At 54.2% G+C, this 11,290-nt stretch overlaps 1 protein-coding gene across 2 annotated transcripts in view; it reads left to right on the forward strand.

Moving 5' to 3' along the window:
- Positions 1-11,290, forward strand: part of BICD2 (BICD cargo adaptor 2) — a 52,320-nt gene that overhangs the window by 40,320 nt on the left and 710 nt on the right. The window contains exons 3-7 of one of the 2 annotated variants that reach the window (XM_007468166.1): positions 5,384-5,536; positions 5,875-6,309; positions 6,948-7,955; positions 8,201-8,352; positions 9,674-9,884. In XM_007468166.1, the coding sequence (XP_007468228.1) occupies positions 5,384-5,536; positions 5,875-6,309; positions 6,948-7,955; positions 8,201-8,352; positions 9,674-9,884 (1,959 nt within the window). Of the gene's footprint in view, positions 1-5,383; positions 5,537-5,874; positions 6,310-6,947; positions 7,956-8,200; positions 8,353-9,673; positions 9,984-11,290 lie in introns of those variants that run through there. The other variant, XM_007468165.1, reaches the window with a different exon arrangement.

Raw genomic sequence — 11,290 nt, forward strand, 5'->3', positions numbered from 1 at the left:
TTCCTGCTGTTCCTGTTAGTGCTTCAGGAGGAAGCCTTCTACTCCCCACCCCCATACATCCTCAGTTCATCTTTCTCCTGAGGCCCCACCTGTGCCCCTGATCACTGTAGGAGCTATGTAGGATCACTGTGGAGCCATGCAAGGTTCTTGGTTGGAGTGCAGGCTCTCCATCACTGCCTACGCAGACTAGAGCCCTGGTCACGATTGCTGGCTCTGTCTGTACTCCGCTCCCATCCCACTCAAGTTACTCTTCTGCTGGTCCCGGCCCTGCTGCTTCTGCCTGAGCTGCTCTGCTGAGCTCCTCCATGGCCATCCCCCATCCTACAGGAGGCTTGCACCAAGGCTCGGGCCTGGCTGAGGAGCCTGGATCATGAGGACACAACACCAAGCACTGTCCCTGATAAGCACCAACCTGTACCTGTCTTGGTGTGACCCAGCCGAGGAGGCTTTGCACAGTCACCATAGGAGATGCCCCTTCCACAGAAGGTCATTTCCCTCCCTGTGCCTGGTCCTGCTGCCGTCCATGTTCAGTGACTGATGGGCCAGCTGTGCTGTGCCCTCTGACCCCTACCCCCATCCCCATCCTTCCACCCTGTGATAACTGGCTTAGGGGTTCAATCCCCCATGCCCAACTCTCCAAGAGGAACTTGTGGCCTCCATCATGTGACACGTGTAGCAAACATGCTCAGCATGTGAGACAGTTCCAGCTACCCCATAACTTGTCCTCTCAGTGACCCTGTGGGCATCCAATTACTTCCCCCATCTCACAAATTGGGAAACCAAGGTGCAGAAGGTTTGGCTGCATGTCTAAAGTCAGTGGGTCCTGACTTCTGCACTGTGAATGGACGGGCCCTGCCGACTTCTGTCCTGGGACATGGCCTTGGGCCCCATTTTGCAGATGGAGAAGCAGAGACCCAAGGAGCTGGGCACGGCCACAGCTGGCTGGAGGCAGAGTCAGGTCCTTTGCACATGCCAGGGCCTTCCACGGATTTGCCTTGGGAATGGAGGAGTGAGGGCTTCCTGGCGAAGCAGGACTGTGAGTTGTGGAGGGGTCAGCAGCATCTGCCCAGTGGGACCCCCCACTAGGAAAAGTCTTTCTGTCCCATTGGACCCTGGCCTTGCTTTCCTAGTGGACTCTGCACATGTCAGGCCCTGCACAGGCCCAGGAGTAAGTGACAAAGATGTCCCAGCAGAAGTCATGTTGGTTGTCATCTCCCCTGTCCTGGCTAGGAGCCAGGAAAAGGCTTATTTCCTGCTGTGGTGGCATATGGGCCACCAGGAGCTGCTGGAAGAAAGCAAGGTGTTTGGCCACAAAGTGAGGTGGTGGGTACTGGGTCAGGAGCAGCAGCCCCATGCTCCAGCGTGGAGTGGCAGGCTTGGACAGAAGGACACCTGGCTCCAGAGCCAGGGCATGGAGTTGTCACATGGGCAGACAACCCAGAGGTTGCTAATCATCCAAATTCCTCGCTTACTAATTCTGCTTTCCACCCAGCCCTGGTATACAGCTCAGTCTGGTTTTCTACCGCTTTACAGCAAGGACAGCCTTTCCACTGTTTCTTGTTCCCTCCTAAGGCCTTACTGGGAGCACTTCTAACTAACATTCATACCTCTTCTAGTGTTATTTTGTGATGGTATATGCATTCCCTGAGGCAGCTGAAGATTTCTCTGTGACTCTTCTCTGAGCCTCACCAGAGTCACCTGAAACAATTACATTTCTACCAATAGTCTCAAGGCAGTCTGGCCTTTTCCTGTCCTCCTCAAAGCTCTTCCAGCTTCTGGCCATCCCCACCTCCACGGCCACTTCCACGGCCACTTCCACACATTCGGGTATTTGTTACAGCAGTGTCTTTTTCCTGGTATTAAACCTATATTTGTATATTTGTTTTTTTGGGCCACCATAATAGATTGCCACAAACTACCGGCTTAAAACCACAGAATTTTATTCTCTAAGATTTTCTGTATCTGAAATGAAGGTGCTGGCAGGACCGTGTTCCATGTGGAGCCTCTCCAGCTTTTGCGTGCCGGCAACCCTCAGTGTTCCTTGTGTTCACATTGCTCCAGTCTCTGCCTCTGTCTTCACCTTCTCCCTGTGCAGACTCCACAGCTCTGACGGGGCTGGGGCATCCCTCCCACCTCCACCCTGGCCTTACATGGGGCCACAGGCCTTTCCTGGGGCTTGGGCTATGGCCTCCTGGCTAAACATCTTGTCCTTTCCTCTGAGGGAAAATACTGACCAGCTTTGGAGCACTCCTGTGCAGGGCGGTGCTCCCTCCCTGTGCCTTAGTTCCAGCTGTGCCGTGATGGGGCTTCTGCAACATGGGGTACTGGCTGCATTCCAGACTCCCAGACCTGACTTCAGTACAACACCCCTCCTCACTTACTCAGGGCCTCACTCAGCAGCAGCTGACACCAGTTGGCAATGTGTGTGCTGTGCGTGGGCGACTATACACGTGCCTCAGTGAACAAGACAGAGCCTAGAGCAGCACCTAGCACCGTTGGTACTCAGTAGTGAAGGAGTGGGGGATGCCCCTCGGGGCGGTCGAGCACCAAATGTAGTGCCAGTATGGAGACAGCGCCAGTGAAAGGTTTTCTGAGCCACACAGAGAGGCCACATGTTGTCCAGGTCCGTTTCTGTGAACATCAAGAAAAGGCAAATCCACAGACTGAAAGCAGATTGGTGGTTGCTAATTGGTGTGTGGTTTCTTTTTAGGGTGATGAAAATGTTCCAGAACAGGTAATGGTGCACAACTCTGAATAAGCTATAACCACTGAATTGTACACTTTCAGTGGGTGAACTTCATGGTATATGAATCATATCTCAATAAAAAAAACAAAGACGATTCCTATGCAGGAAGACTGTGCAAGGGTTCAGCTCAGCAGAGGTTTCTGGTGCAGCCTGGGCACATAGGTTCTGGGGTGCAGAGGGCTTCGGCCTAGGCAATCAGGCTGGCCCGTGGTCTTATCTCTTTCTGTCTTCTTTCTGTCCACCTCAGGACCACTTGTTTTATTGAGGGGAGTTGTTAAATTTTAAATAGAGCCCGTTTACATTGTTCGTGACCAACAGCTGCCCCTGCCCGCTGCCCCTGTCTCACCATCTTACCTCCTGTGTCCTCCCATACTGAGAGTGGGTAGGTGGTCTCAGCAGGTGCATCAGGCCAGAGTGGGCTGAACCACAACAGGTGGGGAGCAACCAGCTTTCCTTACACAAGGTGGATGCAGCAAGCATGGTTCTTGTATAGCAGTCATTGTGTTAGTGAGGACTCTCCAGAGAAGCAGACCAATAGGGGTGTGTGTGTATATATAGAGAGATTTATTGTAAGGAATTGGCTCACTCAGTTGTGGGAGCTGGCAGATCCAAAATCTGTGGGTTGTGCCAGCTGGCTGGAGACCCAGGGAAGAACTGATGTTGCAGCTTGAGTCTGAAAGCTGTCTTTTTTTTTTTCAACTGACTGGATAAGGCCCACCCACATTATGGCACGTGATCTGCTTTACTCAGTGGGTCTACTAATTTAAATGTTAATCTCATCTAAAAGATACCTGAATGGCGACATCTAGACTGGTGTTTGACCAAATATCTGGATGCCAGGACCTAGACAAGTTGACACTAAGATTAACCTTAACAGTCAGTTGGGTGGTTAACAAGGGAAATGGACAGAGTCGAGGTGTATGCAGAACTTTGTTAGGAAGCAAGTAAGTATATGTTTCTTCCCACTGCGACTCACACTGTTATTTTGTTTATTTTTGCCTAATAGGAGTTTTGCTTTCCGGGGGCCTTGCATTTCTCCAGTCAGTAACTTGGTGTCTGTTTTTTCTGGTGTTGACTCTTGGGTACCTCCTTGGGTCACTTATTGAGAAGACTGCATCAGTCCATTTACTGGAGATTTTGGTAGTGAGCATTTGTCAGGAGTGCTTGATACATATAATGACTCACTCCCCTCTCTGTTGCTTTCTTGAACTTTTTTTCTTATTAGTCCTATTTCATTTTACCAATCCAACATTGCTGTTCCGTGTGTACCTATATGGAATCTTAGTGTATGCACGGATGTGATCACAAGAAACCTCAGCACCAGCAGAGAGGCCAGTGTGCTGGGTGAGGAGGACAGAGTGAGCTGTGGGGCCCAGTGGGTGATGGTGCTTCTAGCCGAGGGTCCAGGTGGGGTGGTGTTGGCCTGGGGGGGGGGGTGTTAGATCTTTGCAGGCATGTGGGGGAAGTTGCTTGGAGCATTGGGAACAGGGATGCGGGGAGAGATGGAGTTTGTCTAGGGGATGATTCTGCCCCCATGGCACACTGGCCGTGTCTGGAGGCAGTTTCAGAGTTCACAACAGGGGTGGGGGCTGCATCCAGTAGGCAGGGCTCAGGTTGCTGCTAAGCATCCTACAGTATACAAGATGGCCCCAGAATGTGGGCCAAGGGACCCAGGTCCTGGCACACGGCACATAGTAGCAGCCAGTTGAGAATTCCCACCAGTCTTGATTGCAGTTAATGCCAGGTCTGCACTGGCCTCTCTCCGTGCATGATATTTGAATCCTAAAGGCACCTCGGAGGCAGGAACTCTTTTTTTAACAACTTTATTGAGGTAATTCATATCCCTTACAACTCACCCACTTAAAGTGTACAGTCAGTGGATTTTAGTATATTTACAGATTTATGCACCATCCCAAATCAATTCCAGAATATTACATCATTCCAAGAAGAAACCCCATTAGCAGTCACTCTCCATCCCATCTTCTCCTTGCCCCCCAGTGACCACCCATCTGCTTTCTATCTCTGTGGATTTGCCTATTCTGGACATTTCATGTAAGTGGAATCATACAATACAATACATGACCACTAACACCTCTTCTTTTACTCATGTTGTTTTCAAGATTTATTTGTGTTACAGCATGTTATTTCATTAGTTGGTGGACATTTGAGTTGTTTCCACCTTTGCTATTGTGAATAGTGTCTGAACATTTGTGCATAAGATTTTGGTGGACATGTGTTTTCCTTTCTCTCGAGTGCATGCCGAGGAGGGGCATTGATGGGTCAGATGTTAACTCTGTGCTGAACTGTTCGAGTAGCTGCAGACTGTTTCCACAGCACTGCACCATTGTACATGCTACCAGCAGCATGTGACCGAGGAACTACTTTGAACCCCATTTTACAGATGAAGAAACCAAGGGTCAGAGCAGGCTGAGATCCTGCATTGTTCACTGCCATACCTCACAGCCCAGGGCCCCAGCTCCTTGCCACGTGGCCACATCGGGCACCATAGCAGGCCTGGGATTCCAAGTCCCAGCTGTATGGCCACTATGGTGGGCCTGGCTGCACTGAGCTCCTTCTGCCCTAGGGGTGGTGAGACCAGCTAGGGCAGGCTGCTCACACCTGCCTTCCTCCTGGCAGATCAACCAAAATGTAGAGATTCAGCGTGGCCGCCTGCGGGATGACATCAAGGAGTACAAGTTCCGGGAGGCCCGCTTGCTGCAGGACTACTCGGAGTTGGAGGAGGAGAACATCAGTCTGCAAAAGCAGGTGTCTGTGCTCAGGCAGAACCAGGCAAGTATCTGGGCTGGGTAGGTGGGACAGGTAGGTTGGCTCTGGGCCACAGCCCTGGCCTAACCCTCACTTTCACTTGGCAACATTTTAAGTCACCTGACAAATTGGCAGTGTGGATGTGTTCTGATTTCCGTGGCATCTCTGGTGATGAGCAAGTCTCATGCTTCTGCACTGTTCATACCACGTGCACGTGTGTCCCAGGCGTGGGCTGACCATTTCCTGTGTGCACCTCATGCCTGTAACCCTCTAAGCATCCATGTCTTCCCAGCTGTGTAGTCAGCACAATGGTGCTTCTTCCCCGTTCCTCAGGCATAGAAGAGTGTTGACCTCTTTCACAGGTGGAGTTTGAGGGCCTCAAGCATGAGATCAAGCGTCTGGAGGAGGAGACCGAATATCTCAACAGCCAGCTGGAGGACGCCATTCGGCTCAAGGAGATCTCGGAGCGGCAGCTGGAGGAGGCGCTGGAGACGCTGAAGACAGAGCGGGAGCAGAAGAACAGTCTGCGCAAGGAGCTGTCGCACTACATGAGCATCAATGACTCCCTCTACACCAGCCACCTGCACGTCTCCCTGGACGGCCTTAAGCTCGGTGATGATGCCGAAGCCCTGGCCAATGGCTTCGAGCACGGTGGCCTGGCCAAGCTGCCGCTGGACAACAAGACCTCCACGCCCACCAAGGACGGCCTTGCTCCACCTTCCCCCAGCCTCGTTTCTGACCTCCTCAGTGAGCTCAACATCTCTGAGATCCAGAAGCTTAAGCAGCAGCTAATGCAGGTGAGCGGGTGGGTAGCCCCACCCCACCCGGGTCTTGTCACAGCCCCGGGCCTTGGGCCCACGTGCACCATTCCCACCTCCACTCCTGTCCCCCATGGTGTTGGCCAGACCTGCTCGTCACCAGGACAGCGCTTTCCTGACACTTTTTCAATGCTACGCACCTTCTTTTACTTACATTTCTTTTACATAGGTAATTCTGTATTGTTAACCTAAGTGGAATTGCAGCATTATAGGTGGAAGGTGCCCAGAGAATTAGGTTTCTGGTTACAAGTTTGGGCACCACCAGAGGTTTTCTTATGTCCCTCTGAGGTCCCTGTGTGTAGTTTCCCATGCTGTGTCCTGTAGACACGTCACATCAGGGTTTCCTGCCTCGACTGAACAGAATCCCAGGGTCTGCACCACAGCCTCTTGGTTCACTGCATGTCCCTGAGGAGGGACTCACCAAGCCCCGCAAGCATCTGGGCAGGGGGAAGAGCCATCATAGCCCCACACATGACACCTCCACCCGAATTTATCACAGAGAGGCTAGCAGGGTGATGGTCATGGCATGGATGGGGTCACTCCTGGGACTGTCCAGGGGTCTTCTGAGTGCAAGTACTCCTGTGGGCTGTTGACGGGCCCTTTCTGTGCCTTCGCAGATGGAGCGGGAGAAAGTGGGCCTGCTGGCAACGCTGCAGGACACACAGAAGCAGCTGGAGCAGGCCCGAGGGGCCCTGTCAGAGCAGCACGAGGAGGTGAGCCGCCTCACAGAGAATCTGAGTGCTCTGCGGCGCCTGCAGGCCAGCAAGGAGCGGCGGACGGCCCTGGACAGTGAGAAGGAGCGAGACAGCCATGAGGATGGTGACTACTATGAGGTGGACATCAATGGGCCTGAGATCCTGGCTTGCAAGTACCGTGTGGCCCTGGCAGAGGCTGGTGAGCTTCGGGAGCAGCTGAAGGCGCTGCGCAGTGCACACGAGGCCAGCGAGGCCCAGCACACCGAGGAGAAGGGCCGGCACGAGGCCGAAAGCCAGGCGCTCACTGAGAAGGTCTCCCTGTTGGAGAAGGCAAGCCGCCAGGACCGCGAGCTCCTGTCCCGGCTGCAGATGGAGCTGAAGAAGGTGAGCGACGTCGCAGGCGAGACACAAGGCAGCCTGAGCGTGGCCCAGGATGAGCTGGTGACCTTCAGTGAGGAGCTGGCCAACCTCTACCACCACGTGTGCATGTGCAACAACGAGACGCCCACCCGTGTGGTGCTGGACTACTACCGAGAGGGCCCGGCTGGCGCCGGCAGCTGCAGCCCTGAGGCCCGTGGGCGTCGCTCACCTGTCCTGCCCAAGGGGACGCCTGCCGCAGAGGGTAGAGCCAGGGACAGCAGCCCCTCACCTGGCTCCTCACTGCCCTCACCCCTGAGTGACCCACGCCGGGAGCCCATGAACATCTACAACCTGATCGCCATCATCCGTGACCAGATCAGGCACCTGCAGGCAGCCGTGGACCGCACCACAGAGCTGTCACGGCAGCGCCTGGCCTCACAGGAGCTGGGCCCAGCTGCGGACAAGGACCGGGAGGCACTCATGGAGGAGATCCTGAAGCTGAAGTCGCTGCTCAGCACCAAGCGGGAGCAGATCACCACGCTGCGCACGGTGCTCAAGGCCAACAAGCAGGTGTGCATGGCGCTCGGGTCCATCAGAGGTGGGCACGTGGGCGGGGTTTTCTCACCCTCCCTGGCCTCCTGTCCCATGCTGTTCCTGCTACTGAAGGAAAGATGTGAGAAAACCTCACCTCAGTGCTGTGGGGAGGGGCTGAGGCCTTTGAGAGGGCTGGCTGGGGCCTTGGTCTGTGGCACTGAGGCAGCAGACCGCTCCTGACGCCCCTCACCTGCCCGTCTTTTGCATCTCTGACCCCCTAGACGGCAGAGGTGGCCCTCGCCAACCTAAAGAGCAAGTACGAGAACGAGAAGGCCATGGTGACCGAGACCATGATGAAGCTGCGCAACGAGCTCAAGGCCCTCAAGGAGGACGCGGCCACCTTCTCCTCACTGCGTGCCATGTTCGCCACCAGGTAACGCTTACTGTTCCTTTCGCTTCTCAGCAGCCTGGCGGCCCAGTTTTGTCTCCACTTTATACCTAAGATGAGAAAGTTGGAAGCAGAAAGCTAAAAGAGTGGGTCCTTATGGCCAGGCTGGAGGCATGAGCTTCGAAGGAGAAACAGGCAAGTGGGCAAGCCAGTGATAACAAATGAGTTTGCCCCCAGAACTTGGTGGGAAGTTTGTGTATTTAGAAGGAAGGTTTCCCTCCCAGCAGGGGCGGGGTCCCAGTGCTGCCCCTCTGACCCTACCAGTTAGAGTTTGTGGGGGTGGCGGGCGGCGTCTTTCTTTAGGCCAGTCCTGTGGTCAGGAAGCCGGGCAGGTGCAGAGCTGGAGGCTGCTTTTGGGGCCTGCTTCTGGGTGTTTCCCTGTTCAGAGACGCATGGTGCCATCTGCTGGCCAGTGTCAGTCAGGGTTGGGAGGCTGAGGCTCTAGGTTAAACAGGATTGAAACTGAGCTCAGGGCCTACTTTGCCTTGTGCCAGGGTGCTTGGCACTCCCTGCATTTCAGCGATGTGGGAGGAGGGGGCAAAAACAAAGAAAGAAGCTTCCAGGCCTCTCTGGAAGCTTTCTTTCCTCCTGGGAAAAGTGCTTGGGAAAGATCTCACAGTTAGTCCTCAGCACATAGTATGTTGACCCTTGCTTCCTCAACTTGTTTTATTTAAAAGCCTGACTTCTCAGATGGTGCCAAGATCACAAACCTCGGGGCCAGGGTTAAAACTTGCTAATGGTCCTTGGCCTTGGTGGATGGGGGTGTAGGGTGGGTGTGCCCACCATCCCCTTCAGCCAGGCCGCACTCCCTCCCTCAGGGACAGACCCAGGATGGGCTTTTCTCTCCCAGCTCCTTACCTAGGTGGGGAGCATGTGCTACAGCTCAGCAGATACTAAAATAGGGCTGTTTATGACATCCACATGTGTTTTTCCCAGGCTCTGGTTTGTTCTAGACTTACTAAGCACCTACTGTGTGCCTGGGCTATTCCGGGAGCAAGCCAATTCCTGCCCTTGGGTTTATCCCCACATCCTGAGAGCCAAGTGATGTCACACCTCCAGCCCGCTGCCCCTGAGCCACCTGGAGGCCTTGAAGGGCAGCCACCACCTCCTTTAGTGAAAACTGGCTTCAGAGAGCCCCTCCCAGAGAAAGCCAAACCTCAGAGGGGCACATCCTCTTCGTTTCTAGCCCAGTGAGCAGATGGGGTCTGCTCACCTTCTGGAGCCCTCAGTATGGGAGCCGTGATCACACACGCCACTGGCTCTCCCAGGTCCTTCAGCCACACTCTCGCCTCTTGCATCCCCGCAGGTGTGACGAGTACATCACACAGTTGGATGAGATGCAGCGGCAGCTGGCAGCTGCTGAGGATGAGAAGAAGACACTCAACTCGCTGCTGCGCATGGCCATCCAGCAGAAGCTGGCGCTGACCCAGCGGCTGGAGCTGCTTGAGCTGGACCATGAGCAGACCCGGCGAAGCCGCGCCAAGGCCACCCCCAAGGCCAAGCCTGGTACCCCGAGCGTAAGTCACACCTGCGCCTGCGCTAGTGACAGGGCTGAGGGTGCTGGGCTTGCTGCCCAGGTACTCTGTGGCGAGAAATATAATGTTTACTGCGATTAGGGCCGCAAGGGTACACGCTGCAGCTAACCTGCCGCATATCACCTGTCCGCTTCACCTCAACTAACCTGGCAGCAGCGGGACCATGGTGCTAGGCTGGTCTTAACTGTGACTAATGCACAGAGGGAAGAATTTAGCAGAGGCAGCCTGCTGCTCCACCTGGACACTGCAAGCTTTGTGTCTGTTTCTCACCCCTCGGGACCACCCTTCACAGCAGCTGCTCTCTTGGAGGGGTGGTCAAGGTGGGGTTGGAGCCATGTGTCCTCACAAAAATGTGGCTTCCCAGGGCCCGCGTGCCATTGGCTGTCACTGGGAGGGGCAGAACTTGCATTGAAACTTGCATGTTCCCTGCATGTGTCTAATGCAGTTGTACTGTCCCGGCACCCAGAAACCAGTGTTAGAGGTTCCAGCCTGAATCCCAGGTGCGGCCTCGGAGGGCACTCTGTGCTTGGTACAGATTATGGAGACAATTATTTTGTAGTTTTTGCGGCATCTCGTTACAGTTTATATTTGGGACAGAATTACAGAATTCCTTCCCCTAAACCCAGAGGAAGAGCAGCCCTGTGGCCCATGTCCTCCAGCCCAGGCGTACACGTGCTCAAGAGGCACAGGCATACCTAACCACACCCAAGACCAGAGCTCAGCAGCCTCAGCTTCTCTTTCTGAGATTTGTACACTTGTCTGGTGGCCTGCAAGGTGACAAATCAGTAGGCCAAAGGCTTGGGTTTTTTCTAATGAGAAAAACTTCCCAAGTGCCTGGCCAGACCTCTGTCCTCACAGGAAGCCCATCCTTTTGTACTTAGAGTGTCCCCAGCTTCCAGTTGGATTTTTTTCACTCTCTGCCCATTATCAGGCCTTCCTCTCAGGGGGCTTCAGACTACAAGAAACAGGGCTGTGGAAACCCCCAACCTGAGCTTGAGTTACCAGCGGGCCAGGCTGAAATGAGGGACTGGGTCCCACACCTATTAACTGAAGCCCGGCCTGGTGTGGGAAGGGAACCTTGAATGGACCCAGGGCTAGTTTCAGGATTCACGGTAGGAGGAATATGGTTCTTGATCATCAGTGCAATTCCAGAGGTGGTGACAGGCAGGAAAGGCAGCCATAGTACTCCCCCATGCTCAGAAGCTGCACCCACACCAAGAGCTTTGGCAGCCGAACTTCTCTCAGTGTTTCTCTCCATGTCATCCATGGGGCCCACCAGCCATGAAGGTGCAGTCTCCCTGAATAGCTCTTTGCCTCCTCTCTGTGGGGCCCAGAGGGGGAATTTTCATTGTCCCTGCACACAGGTATCTGCCCCCATTCCACTCTTT

Source organism: Lipotes vexillifer, unplaced genomic scaffold (assembly GCF_000442215.2).
Source record: "Lipotes vexillifer unplaced genomic scaffold, Lipotes_vexillifer_v1.1 scaffold466, whole genome shotgun sequence".
Lineage (NCBI taxonomy): Eukaryota > Metazoa > Chordata > Mammalia > Artiodactyla > Lipotidae > Lipotes > Lipotes vexillifer.